The 14,834-nt window shown below is 33.2% G+C and overlaps 2 protein-coding genes across 2 annotated transcripts; one reads left to right on the forward strand and one right to left on the reverse strand.

The window, feature by feature from the left end:
- Positions 1-793: 793 nt before the first annotated feature.
- On the reverse strand, positions 794-5,657 carry LOC124927567. Its single transcript, XM_047468009.1, has 5 exons — positions 4,856-5,657; positions 3,243-3,710; positions 2,193-2,561; positions 2,009-2,076; positions 794-1,237 (listed from the first exon to the last, which is right to left on the reverse strand). The coding sequence occupies exons 1-5, from the start codon at positions 5,495-5,497 to the stop codon at positions 1,024-1,026; spliced, it is 1,761 nt and encodes a 586-aa protein (XP_047323965.1). The 5' UTR covers positions 5,498-5,657; the 3' UTR covers positions 794-1,023.
- Positions 5,658-8,962: 3,305 nt separating this feature from the next.
- LOC124923764 lies at positions 8,963-12,269 on the forward strand. The gene is made up of 2 exons (XM_047463735.1): positions 8,963-9,114; positions 11,883-12,269. The coding sequence occupies exons 1-2, from the start codon at positions 9,054-9,056 to the stop codon at positions 12,095-12,097; spliced, it is 276 nt and encodes a 91-aa protein (XP_047319691.1). The 5' UTR covers positions 8,963-9,053; the 3' UTR covers positions 12,098-12,269.
- Positions 12,270-14,834: the final 2,565 nt, after the last annotated feature.

Raw genomic sequence — 14,834 nt, forward strand, 5'->3', positions numbered from 1 at the left:
AAAAAATATTACAATAATCTGAGTGAGAGTGTCATGACTTTATTTGGATACACTTTTTTTTATTTAATTTATTTAATTGATTACTTTTAGAATTAACTTAGCTAGATGTATCAACTAATAAAAAATTTATTTAAACGTATATAATATTAAAAATAGTCTCAATTAATAAATATAGTTAATTTTTTTAAATTTATATATTTTTTAATTAAATATTTATTTTTTTCTCTCTTTATTTTATTAATTAATTAATTTCTCTCTCTTTTTATTTATTTATTAATTAAACTTTTTGATTTTATTTTGTTTCTTCTGTAATATTTGTGTGATGTTTTTTTTTTTAATTTTTTTAATTAATTAATTTCTCACTTTACTTTTTTTTATTAATTAATTAATTTCAATTTGTGTTTTTTTATATCAACATTGATTATTTTATTATAATATTCATATTTTCAACAATAAAATTTTATTGAATTTAAATAATAATAGATATTAATTCATTAACACTACAAAAAAGTTATAATCAAGATTATAAAAAAAAACTTAATAATTTTGTTTATTATTATTATAAACTTAAATAAAAAAAATAAAAAAAAACTATTAAATTTATTTTTGTTTATATTAAAAAAATATTACAAAAGAAAAATAAATAAATAAAGAAATTTTAATTAATTAATTAATAAATAAAGAAATCTATCATTCTAAAAAAAAAAATCATACATATTTATTCTTTTGAACAATGTTTTATTGGTATCAATAAAATAAACTGAATACTAATAATAATAAGGAAAAAACATTCAAAGTTCTAAACACTTGCCTTCAATTGAATTTCATTCTTCTCCCTTAGTATACAAAACTTGTGCTTTTCAACACACAATGGAGATAGACTTACACATTTGGTGTTTAGTGTTTGATACAAATTTTAACATGACAAAACTCCCACTTGAACCAGCATACATAAATAACACTCTAATTCATATGACAATTTTTATACACGAGAAGCAATCGAAGAAACCAAACAAGACACTACTAGCCAGACAAGATTGACATGGCTCTCCTAAAGTCCAGGGACTTCAAGGCTGATTCCGGGAACCTCTTCCCTTCAGGTGGTACCCATAAACCATTCTTTTGTGGAAGTATCATCTTCGACCTTGATTGGTTGTCTTTTGCAATCGCATTTTGAGCTTCGTCTTCCTTCTTCTGTTTCACAAACTCAAAAAAAGTGGCTACTTGCCGTGCAAACCTTCACAAAAGACAGTTGCTTTACAAGATTAGTATATAGAGAAAGATGTATTTAACATATAAGATTATGTTTAACAAACATAAGGCAAGTGTAAATGCAAATGAATTATTTTAATACCAAATTTATTTATTTAAAACCAATCAAGAGATCTTTCAAATCCCAGTTGTTATTGCTTGTTCAAACTACTTATCAATTCTCAATCATCAAACAAACAAAGGAATTGAGGAATATAAAATCTTGAATTATTGGAATTATAATTCTATTTCCTATTCTTAATTTGAACTCGTCAATCCACCCTAACCAAACACAGCACCAAACATAGCCTACAATAGTGTTCAATAACAAAACTTATTAAGTTCATTTGATATTATTTAAAATCACGTAATTATTTAGATTCAACTCAAATTAAGCTAAAAAGATCTTGCTTATTTTCTTTTTAGTAAGTTATGAACTCAACTATTTAGTAAGAGTTTACTAAAAACAACTTTAGCCTTTGGAATTAATTAATTACACGGATAAAATAGTATTTAAATACTTGTCAACATCAATTCCACATTTTATCAACCAAAATACATAATTACATATCAAGTAGTTAAAAACTTAAAATTAAGATATTTTTGTTTGATTTTTTCTTTAGACATTTAACTATATATGTACTTAAATTTCATTTCTCAATTCTATCAAACACTTATCATCACATGCATTGGTCCATAGTAGAAAGCAATTATTAAGGGTTATAAAACTAGGCATAAAAAGTGCGGGTAATCTTACTCTTCCTTAGCTTCAATATCTCTGCTGAAATCAATGTTGGGTTCGCAGTCGAGTACCAGTGCTGGAACCTGATTGAAATTTGGGGAATAACAATGAAGCAAACATACTATAAAATTCTCCTACATGATGGAAAAAGGTGTAAACTCCTACAAAGAAAAGCAATACAAATTACAAGTAAGCTTACCTTTTGAATGCGAGGATGCATATGATCACCCTCCAAGTAGAATATACGATCCCTTAACTCGGGTCTATCCGTAAGGTGAGGTATCTTATTGACGGTTAATACCCCATGATCCCCACTTTGGATAGGAAAAAGCCAGTTCTCATGTTTCTCATGTAAGCCACGAAGATAATCCAAGGAGACTCCACATTCCTCTTCTCTATTACGAACTAACATTCGCTTGTGGCAAGTGTCTGGACTTGCCCTAAGATATATAAAACCATCAGGTATGAGCCCAGGCAAAGACGAAATGACTGGGTCAAACCACGAATCGTAAATGCTTATCTCCATTTCATTCATCCACTTTGCTTCATGAACAGCCCGTACAAACACCTTAAAAGAAATACAAGTAGAGTGCATCACAAGAAGGAACAAAGGCCATCAAAATAAATGAGGCAGAAATCAAGGGCTTGTTTGACGTGAATTATTTGGATTAAATCTAGGGTCTTGTTAGATGAAGGGTGCCCTTATCCCATATCTATCAAATCATTAGCAAAAATACTAAATCATCTTTTATAACAATTAAAAAATATTAAATATTCAGGATATATTAATCATTTGAACCAAATAATCTACTTTTTCAACAAACAAGATTGTTGTTCCTAATCAATCAGATTGTTTCAAACAAAATCCTACATCAAACAAGCTCCTAATATCTCATCAACTCATATAAATAATCAATGAAAATACCAAAATACACTTATTCTTGACTCTTGATAACATTTTAAAAATATCAAATACTAAGGGAATTTTGATCATTTGATTCAAATAGTCTAAATAATTCATTTTCTCGTCAAACAATAATATTTTCAAATAATCTTCTTGTTTCAAAATAAACCCCTCAAACAATCCCCAAGGGTAGAAATTGCATAAGATTGGGGAAAAATAACAATTTGAATGTATGAACTTCTATTCAGGAAAGAAGACTTAAAAGCTTCTAGCCTATTAAGAAATGATTTTGAGATGAATTTCCTATCAAGAGAGATAAGGTAATGAGTATAGTGAAGAGTATACCATCCTATCACTGAAGATACTCCTCTCCATCAATCTGAGGGGCTTAACTCCACTAGACGATTCCTTTTCCTGCATAACTCGGGTAACAAACACATAATTTTGGAAGGTGTACGCATATCTTTGAGGTTCAGCGTAAAAGGCATCCAAAATATTGAAGTGATCAGGTCCAATGTCCTGCCACTTGTTAACAGGCTCTGGCACAATCTCCACAAGGTCCCTTAGCTCAATTGTTTCATTAGCAATTCTCTGCAGGAAGGTAGTCTTCCCAACTCCAATATTCCCTTCAACACAAAAAGTTATCCGTTTTCCTGGAGCTGTATGCTTTGAAACCTCACTATTATCCTCCTTGAACTCTTCATCCACACTACTCTTGATGAAAGAAGTTATACTTTCTGCATGGTTTTTGTGAATGATTCCCACAGAACTCTGAAGGAACTCCACCATCTTCTCATTACCTTCCCCAGAAAACTGCCAAAGCATGAACAAATCTCAACTATGTAAATTAAAAGAGTAATGTAAATTATTGGAGTTGTTGCAATAGAGACATCCAATAATGCAAACAATGTTCATACCAAGTCATGAACAAGTGTCATAAACGTTCATTAAACAACTCATCCATCCAGCCTAGGAGCGATTGTGAATCGTGTTGGTTTAGTTTGTGGCTAAATATCAATCCATAAACGAATTCAGGTATAAAGTCAACAATGCAATAACACTTTTCAATGAGTTCTCCAATTGAACCAACCTTGTTTGTTAGAAAGATACCAAGGAATTAAAGTGTATTAGTTCTAACAAATAGTAATAGAAACTAACTGTTTAAAATAAAGTTTTCTAATTTAATAAATATAGCAATAGATAGACATCTAAAATCTTTCAATGGAACAAAGACAAATGAAGTGCTGAACAAATGCAACAGCCAACAACAACACATGAACAATACCAATCTTAAATTATCTTATTCATATGTATGCTTATTTTCATATTTGAAACAAACAAAAATAAGTAATAAAAGTCAACAGCGAGTGTGAGTTCCTCGTCTAGGATTTCCCTTCCGGCTTGTGATGTGATAAGAGACTTTTGGCTTAAGACTGGCTGGAGGGGAATTGGTACACTCGTAAGGAACTGGATGAAACTATTTTCACAAATTAAATGTTAGCTAAAAACACAAATGAACAAAGTTATCTCCTTCAATAATTTCAAGTAAGTTTATATTCACACAAATTTCTTCTTCCATCTCAATATTAATATATTTCGACATAAATACAAACTAGGGGTGAAGATGAATCAGGTTGGTTTGGTTATTTGATTAGAACTTATATCCAAATATGTTTTTCGGTTCGGACATGATCAGATAGAGTAGGGCGGGGTTTGGCTGCTCACCCAGAAGCCAAGTCTATTGGTATATCAACAAGTGTAATTGCTGGTAAAAAGAAGTTCAAAATATATTTCATCACTATTAAGTCTCGAAAAGAAAACACCAAGATAGTAATTCAAGAAAACTACAACTTAGTTATTAACTTGATATACTAAAGGCAGGATTATAAGAGAGATGCTAAATCAAATATCCATTCAATCATTTAAACCACACTCTAGTTTCTTGTAAGCAGTACTACCTTATTTTTGTACAATGCTTTGAGCTCGGTAACTCCTACAATACCACTATCCACAAGCTTCCGCAAGTTCCTTGGTCCCACGCCTGGAATTGTCAACAAATCAGGATTTCCAGGAAGAATCATCTCGCTAGAGGAATACTTTTGCCTCCTCTGCAACTTCACAACCTTATCATCATCCAATCCATCCTCACCGTTTATATCATCTACCCTTCTGTTTTCGATACTGTCCTCCAAATTCTCCGACGTATTGCATGTAACTGTGGCTGAAACAGACAGAATGTCGTCCGAAACAGTATGGAAGCGGAGCCCAAGTTGAAGCTTTTTCGTAGAAGCCCAAGCCCTGACAGGACCTGGGTTGTTGATTAAACATCGGCAAATAGCTGTTGTTGGGTTATTGGAAAATGAAGTGGTCGCGGGTGTCATTAATGAAGAAACGCCGGAGGGAGGCAGATGAAGAGTTGCAGCACCAAACATGTTGAGTTGCGAAGGGGATGAATCACAGAGAAAGTTAAACTGTGGGGTTTTTCTTGTAATACAAAACCCTAGAGAGCGGGAACTGTTTGAAGGGAAAGAAGAAAATGGAGACCTAGCGGCGGTGCAGAGGATGAGAACAGGAGGAGTTCGATTGAATAACGTCTGCATGTTGTGGGTTCATTCCACATTCAGTTGTCGTTTACTCGTCCTGCAACACCAAGCAGGGCATATACCAATAAGAACACAGAGATAGAAGAGGAGGAGTAACTCAGGGTTTTGAACGGCTAAATTTGGGGTTTAGGGAAAGGGAGAAGAAGATTCAGAAGAGAATTTCATTTTTGTTTTCTAGGTTTTTTTTTTCATCTTTATTCTATGGATTTTTCATAATTTTTTTAAAAATACACTATTAATTACAAAATTACTCCAGAAAAACTTGAAATAGTACTCTATCAAATTGAAAATAGGTTGTGAACTAGCCTACTCAAGTCAAGCCGAAACACTTCCAAACTCAAGCTCGACCAGTTAAGTATATATTCGATGGGCTCGATCTCGACACAAATTCGGATAGAACGTTTATATTAGAGTTCGAACTCGCCTTGTTTAGAGCTTGTTAAGAAAACTTGTGAATAACTCGTTTACAACTTAAAAAAATATTTCACCTCACTTCATGGGGAGAGTTTCACTTTTTTTGGGTTCATGGAAGGAAATGAATAACAACATTTGAAAGCAGTGAGAGCTTAGCCAAAGATGAATAGTTGTAGGTTTTTTTTTTTTTTTTTTTTTTTTTTTTTTTTTTTTTTTTTGTCTTTTACTCATTTGGTTTGTTGTGTTTCGTTTAATCAAAGTTATGATTTATCTAGCTTTGATCTTGACTCATTTTGAATTCTCGTTTGTCTAGCTTTATCTTAACTCATTTTGAATTCTGTCATTTCCAAAAAAAAAAACGCATTGCAAAAAATAGCGAAATTTGATAAGTAAAAATACTTAATTAAGTAGTAGTATTAATTAACTATTTAAAATAAGAAACTAATTGTGGCAAAACAATAATGTGCAGACTAAACCGATATTGGCTTTCGGAAGTTATCGGATTTCGGAAGTTATTGGATTTCGAGAATTCGACACTCAGAAGTTCGGTATTCAAGAGTTCGACTTTCAGGAGTTTAGCACTCAGAAGTTCGGTATCCAACAGTTCGGCTTTCAGGAGTTCGACACTCAGAAGCTCGGTATTTAGGAGTTCGGCTTTTGGGAGTTCGGCACTCAGAAGTTCGGTATTCAAGAGTTCGGCTCTCAGAAGTGCGGCACTCAGAAGTTCGATACTCAGAAGTTCGACACTTAGAAGTTCGGCTCTCGCAAATTCGGCACTCGCAAGATCGACTTTCCAAATATCAGCATCTTAGAAAGCGCGCGTCCGACTTTCCAAAATATCGGCTCTCTATAAGCAAATCCGGCATTCTACACTTAAGCATTCCATGAAGCGCGTCTGATGTTATCTTCACTGCTTCCCAAAATTCAAACACCTTTCCGGTAGCAGCAGAAATCAACTTTACATTACATTCGAATTTTATTTTCATTTTGGTGCAAGTCTGATGAAAACTTTTTGATAACAATTGTCTGCTATCACAGTTTAGACTATCAAGAGCACCAAAAGACAAATTATTCTTGATGTATGCTTCTAGGAAATGATAATCCAATTAATGTCATCTTAACTTATTATAACCAAAGTACAAGCAAGATGAAAGAATATCATTCTGGACCTCAACCAATCATAAAGAAGACAGTGGTCTCTTGAAGTAGATATAGCCGTTGAAGTCACAAATATATTCGTTAATATATTTGCCTACTTAAAAAGACATAAGTCAATCTACTTCAGCACATTTGCACCTTATTTCGACACCATGAATCTTTGCTATCAAATCGCTCAAGTTTTCGAAACTTACAAGTTCTCAAATAATGTTTTAGAATCTCAAGTGTATTACAATACTACATATTCTGTGTGAATGGTGAGCATTGTAAGTTGACAAAATTTGTTTCTGTTTAACAGAGTTAATATATTAAAAGGTCGAAAACAAATAGTAACTAAGCCTTGGTTGTTCGACTAAGTTTGTGTACATGTTGTAAACAGATTGAATATTCTAGTGAATATTCTTCTCAAAGGTTTGAGAAGAAGGGACGTAAGAGCTTTATCTCCGAACATTCATAAATCTTGTGTTGTGTCTTCTCTTCCTTATTATCCTCTAAATCGACAATCTGCTGTTTCAAGTTGAAACAAACACTTCCGTACTTGAACTCGGTTCAAGAGTTTATGACAACTTGCGAAGAATAAAAATCGATATTAACCTCTAACAGGGTTATTATCAACCGGCGTGTGTGTAAGCGTTCAACAATGGTCGAACCCTAGTCCCTATTGGCGATCCCGATTCTAACAAAAACAATAAAAACACACACATATTTAATGTTGTTTACCAACTTAGAATTTGACTACGTCTATCTAAAAAAACAATATTATTGAGAAGATTAGAACATAAAATACATCGTGATAGTCTATAATTATGACATAAGTTTGTATAATACTCGTTCCGTTGATACCCTAACAAATCTTAACCAATATAGAATTAGGTCAATCCAATAAGGATATCCAAATATCTCTCTATATATAATGATGCTTAATTTTTAAAGTGTTCGGATTGCCGGGTCGAGAGCTGTGGTTAATTTGGATATATGTGAGAGTAAATGGATACCTGGGTCGGATTGTGGGTTGACCCGCCCATAAACTTAAAACGGTTAAAAATAAAATTAAAAATACTATAAGTAAGATTTGAACTTGCAACCTAACAAAACAAGTACAATCCACAATCTTTTAACCAACTAGGCTAATAACACTTTATATTTTAAATTCAACCCAAAATTTGATAAACGCGTGACATTTTAACAGTATAAGTTCAACTTTTTAACTAACTAATATATATATATATATAATGATGCTTAATTTTTAAAGTGTCCGGATTGCCGGGTCGAGAGCTGTGGTTAATTTGGATATATGTGAGAGTAAATAGATTTTGGTCGGATTATGGGTTGACCCGCCCATAAAATTTTTACCGTAATATTTTTTTTATAGTTTTTCATATTATTATTACTCGTGCAAATGCACGGGATACATGCTAGTTTAAGTTAATAATATATTAAACGAGATATTAAACTAGCCTATAAACGAACCTATTTACAAGCCCATAAACGAATATCTAATCGAACATTTGTATGAGTCATTAAAAGAACATATTTTCGAGTTCATAAGGAGCTTCTAAACGAACATGTTAAGAGGCTGACGAGTCAATATTTAAAATCTCTAACTTGATTTAAAATTTTAAACTTTTAAACGAGTTCGAGCTCATCGTTAAGACTAACGAATGAGTTATAACGTTTTTTATTTTATCGAAGATTCAAATAACTCCTGAGGAGCTTTCTTCATTCATTAAAATTTAAGTGTATTTATATAACTAAATTTGAGATTAAAAAATATTTATAAAAACATCAAACAAATGAAAAAAATGTATATATATAACTAATTAATATTGAAGTATTTGTTTGATAAGTATTAATATTTTAATCCAAAATAATAAATCCAATATAAATATCCATTCTCTATAATTCGTTTGTGCCCTCTTCCCTCTCTCTCTCTTAACATCTTGTCTCGTCTCTTCTCTGCGATACAGCCGCAGCCCTAGTCATGGCGCTTAACGGACTCAGATCTTCCGCCTCAAAGATCCTCACTTCTCTTCCCAATTCAGGTACATCCTAATCTCAGGATTCATCATTTTAACGATGCCCTTAACGATTCCTTAGGAAATTTGCATCTCACAACTGATTTCATTCTGTTTGCGATCTGCTCTTTCTGCTTCTTGTCTTTCGTTGATTATATATTTTATCGGACCAAATTCGTGTTTTGGAAGATGGCGTCATATGCCGAAGATTTTCTTCTATCCTCGAATAAATAGTCAGATTTCGCTAGCTTTCTTGATATTCTGTGGTTTGATCAAAGACATGGTTGACTTATAATTTCAATTCATTTTATTGCCCGTAGATGTTCATGTATCTGTCGTGTCCTGGTCTGATTACACCTCACAGATGGACACAATATAGATAGAGGATGATACAGAAAGAGATAGATAAACTGAGTAAAAGAGAGAACAGATACAGAGAAGATGGATAGAGATGAATAATAACAGAAAGGAGAGTGAGAATTAAACAAAAGAAAAATATAGAAGGGGATCAACATAAGTAAGTTATAAATATTATGTAGAGTATAAAAGTATATTATATTGAATACCCTAACTGCAAGTTCTCGGTAATACTACTTATGTACATGCTAGACTCCTCCCCCACTCTTAAGTAGTTATCCATCATGGTTACAGTCTCTAGTGCTGGTTCATTCCTTGTTATAGTCGGCCCATGACTGCAGCCACCTCCCAGCTATGGACATGACACTATTGTTCTAAATATGTCCGCATGATAATGTTCGAGTCTAGTTCACCTGTGATTTTTAGCAAACTAAGCTTTTGTGGCGTGATTATTAAGTGTAATATTGTGATATTTGGTCATTCTGGGGAATATTAGCATTAGTCAATCGTAATAACTCTTAGTAGCATCAGCAGATGTCTTACAACAACTTGAAGACCCATTTATAAAAACATAATGTTATTTTGTTTTGGGCAGTATTGTCATTTAGTAAATAGTTTTACATTCCGTTTCTTTCATGCTTAGCACCTCCTAGACTATTTGATTGGCTCATGAATTGGGTTTATTGCAGCACTATGAAAAATTGAGAATGCATGAGTATCCATATCATAGAATTCAGAATATTGGGATTGTGGTTGGTTACTTAGCAGATATTGCAACTTGAATAATGGAACCTAAATAGGAGATTTCCAGTTAATTACAGTATACTCAATAGGAAGTTTCTAAGGGTGGTTGGAAGAGTGCATATTTCCCTAGAAATCCAATCATATTTACACTAAGCAAGAGCTTGTAGATTTTCGTTCATATTTGACTTCAACCTGTGGCTCTATTGCCATCTATTCTTATGGGCAACATGAATTTCATTTCTGAATTTAGTTTTTTTAACAGGCTTAGTCACACTTACGGTTTTGCCATTTATCTCATTTTGAATGCTAAGATTGAAGTTTATGTAGTGGATCTAGGTTAAGGTGAAGTTTATGTATTTGAATCAGTGTATTTATTTTGAATTTCTGGTTGTTTACTTGACTATGAATCAAGTAAGGGTGTATCTAGGTTTGTTAGGATGCACTTTGGGGCAGAATAATCTTATTGATTCTTCACTAATTATTCACAATAGTTCTTGTTCTGGGATTACATAATGTTAGACATAACTAAGATTTGCTAACTTGAACACTTTAATCATCTTGTTGTTCAAAGTCAGTTTATGGCATCTATATCTGTTGCACTTTTAGGTTACAAAAGTAAATTGTTTGTATTGCTAGATTGTTATACATTGCATTTTGTTGTATACAATTCCATGAAAAATGAACTCACTAGGGTAGTTCAATTTACAAGAGTCGTGTTTAAGAACGCCTCTAAGAACTCACAAGCTCGATTCTCACTAAGAACACCTTAAGTTGAATTGGGAGACCATGACTTTGATGGTTGTATTCCTAAATTCAAGAAAAAAAACAATTTCATGAAAATGATTTGAAAAAAATAAAAAGTCAAATGTTGATTTTAAGTGTTAGGGATATGAAATAGTAGGCCTTAATTGTATACAATTCAGATTACTTACTATTTGCTTTCAAAAGCCTTTTGATTGAAATTGTTGACAAGGACTTCTATTCCTCTTACATGTTATTGAAATGTTGGATCATTGCTTATGTTGGTATAGATTGTTTGGAACTGAGATTTTTTCGGTGTAATTCAATTTATTGTAGATGTTGATATATATAAGTATTTTTTAAGATTAGTTTTTATTGTGAACTAGTTTACTGTAGACGATATTGATATATGTGAGTTAACTTGTCTACTTCCAATGAAGTTCACATAGGGGTGGCAATGTGTATTCCTAAACCAATACCTATGGGATAAATTAGTAATGAGCGGTATGTCCGGGGTCTAGAACAAGTCTCATTTAAAAGTTAAAACCTGATAGCCGATAATTGGAACTAGGCAACTTCAACATATTATGATATTGCTATTATATGAATACATAAATTCCTACCCCATTATCTCAAATACCTACTCCTATCCCCTCCTAAAGTATTTATTTTCTAGGAATCACTCTTGCCAAACTATAACCTGTATGTATATATGATAAAATTCCCCTTGTAACTTCTTGCACATAACAAATGTAGATTTGTGTGGATTATGATCCTGGATTTCTTAAATAGCTGTATTATGTTATTTCATCAAATTAAAGTATTTCATTCTATGAGATTCCATAATTTAGCCAGGATTAAAGCTGTAAATCATAGCTGTTTAAATTTTCATTTTGGGACGGGGTTTCCCATATTTTGAATATTTGGATGAAATTGTTGGATTATCTTATTAGGTGCTAGAAGTTTCCATGCGAGTGGCGTGAAGAGGATGGGAGGACATGGGCATGACGAACCTGCCTATATTCATGCTAAACACATGTACAACTTGGACCAGATGAAACATCAAAAGATTAAGGTTACCCTTGGTGTCTTGACTGCCTTCTCTATTGGCGTTGCTGTCCCAATTATTGCTGTAGTCTTCCAACAAAAGAAGACTGCTTCAGCCTGATCTATAAATCGACAAAACAAGATTTACTGAAATGGGTTTTCCTTCCATTTTGCTTTGAGAAGTGGTTTTGTATTGCATTCTCAACAATAATATGCTGAAACTTTATTGGTTTTAGGTTATTGTGTTAACAATAATATTGTTTTAAAGGAGATCATATCCTCTTTCATATTTATTGAACTAGCATGCTGAAATCTCATATTTGATTCATATTTATGGTTTGCAATTTAGAAGCTTATCTACTAACTCTCAAACCGTCTTCAAAACTTGGGGACAATAATAAACCCTATTTTATTGTCCAAATTTTCTTACATATTTAGGGATTGTTCTCAATTGGATTTTATCATATATTATTACAAATTCTTTTGATGGTTTGATAATTGTAATAGAGAAAGTTTTAGGTAATTTATTATTAAATACATTCAAAATTTAATTGTTTATATATCATATTTAAATTATTATTTTATATAATATAATTAATATTCAATTCAGTATTTTTATTACTGTTTATTCATTATCAATAAATTTAACATCTTAACAATTACAATAAAATAACTTATAAATTACAATAAAATGATTTATTAATTAATAAAAATTATGACAACCATCTTATCATAAAAATGATTAAGGGAATATTATATTGAGTATTGATAAACCCAACGAATGAGTAGCGAAAGCAAGGCCACGAATCCTACGTGGCCTTGCCAGCTAGGAGAGAGAAAAATAAAGAAAAAAACAAATTTATTCTCTTTCACCCAATAGGGTTTCATATTTCTGTATTTCTTTCTCTCTCTGAAACGCATCATTTATTTCTCTTCTCCGGCTCCGACTGCATTTATTTCTCTTCTCCGGCTCCGACTGCATTTATTTCTCTTCTCCGGCTGCATTTATTTCTTTCTACGGCAGCATTTACTTCTCCATGGTATCCTTTTTAAGGATCTTTATTTTTTTTGAATAGATCTAGGGTTTAGATTTTATAGATCTAGGGTTTTGATTTTACAGATCTAGGGTTTACATTTTACATAAGTATTTATGGATTTAAACTGTTTGAATTTTCAGGAAACCGAAGCACCGAACTTGAACAACCCAGTAGATGAAGAACTTAACCTGAACAGATCCACCCATGTTGAACCCGAAAGGTACCCTGAACAGATCTAGTGGTTTCGGGACAAGAAAGGGTCCTTTCTTGTCCCGAAATGGTTGGTTTCGGGACAAGAAAGGGTCCTTTCTTGTCCCGAAATGGTTGGTTTCGGGACAAGAAAGGGTCCTTCCTTGTCCCGAAATGGTTGGTTTCGGGACAAGAAAGGGTCCTTCCTTGTCCCGAAACGGTTGGTTTCGGGACAAGAAAGGGTCCTTCCTTGTCCCGAAATGGTCCCGAAACGGTTGGTTTCGGGACCCGGAAGGTAGTTTCGGGACCCGAAAGATGGTTTCGAGACCCAAAATGGTTGGTTTCGGGACCCGAAAGGTGGTTTCGGGACCCGAAATGGTTGGTTTCGGGACCCGAAAAGGGTGGTTTCGGGACCCGAAAGGGTTGTTTCGGGACCCGAAAAGGGTGGTTTCGGGACCCGAAATGATTGGTTTATGGACTTTTTTCTTACGGTTTCACTTAATTTTTGCAGTCACATTCCTAGTGTTGGAATGACATTTTCCTCCGAAGAACAACTTCTTGATTCTACACATCATATGCCCACTTAACGGGATTCGGCATTACCAAATTAGGGAGCAAAAATGTAGGTGGTAAGAGGAAATACTTCAGCGTTGGTTGTGCCAAGAGTTTTCTGAAAGAATCGAAGTCAAAAAACAAGTTTCATCAGCCTAGACCAATAACGAAGACAGATTGTAAAGCAAAGATTAATGTTGTTGTTCGAAATGAAGGGGAATATGTGATAACAAGTATTTTTCTTGAGCACAACCATTCTTTAAGCCCTAAGAGAATACGTCATGTTAGATCCTACAAAGTAATTGACGGAAATGTAAAGAGAAGATTGGATACAAACGATGAAGCTGGAATAACTGTGGCCAAAACATTTCAATCACTTGTAGTTGAAGCTGGAGGGTATGAAAACATGTCTTTCGATGAGAGGACATGTAGAAATTACGTTACAGAAGCACGACGGTTGAGGTTAGGGATTGGGGATGCTGAAGCACTCACTAATTATTTCTTAAGAATGCAAACCAGGAACTCAAACTTCTTCTACCTTATTGATTTGGACGAGGAATCCCGAATTAAAAACGTGTTTTGGGCAGATGGTAGGTGCAGGGCTGCCTTTGAAGATTTTCATGATGTTATCTCTTTCGATACAACCTATTTGACAAATCGCTATGACATGCCTTTCGCTCCGTTTGTTGGTGTTAATCATCATGGTCAATCCATTTTGCTTGGATGTGGATTATTGTCTAGTGAGGATTCAAATTCTTTCACTTGGTTGTTTAGAACTTGGTTGGAATGTATGCATGATAGACCTCCAAATGCCATAATCACAGACCAATGTCGATCCATGGCGATTGCAATTGAGACGGTATTTCTTAAAACTCATCATCGATTTTGTTTGTGGCATATAATGAAGAAACTTCCTATAAAACTTGGAAGCCATACTGAATATCATCTAATAAAGAAGAGGCTGAAAAACATAGTATACAATTCCATAAATATTCAACAATGTGAAGAAGATTGGAATAGATTAATTGAAGATTATCAGTTGGAAGATAATGTTTGGTTGAAATCTTTGTATTTGGAAAG

The sequence above is a fragment of the Impatiens glandulifera genome, chromosome 2 (assembly GCF_907164915.1).
Source record: "Impatiens glandulifera chromosome 2, dImpGla2.1, whole genome shotgun sequence".
Lineage (NCBI taxonomy): Eukaryota > Viridiplantae > Streptophyta > Magnoliopsida > Ericales > Balsaminaceae > Impatiens > Impatiens glandulifera.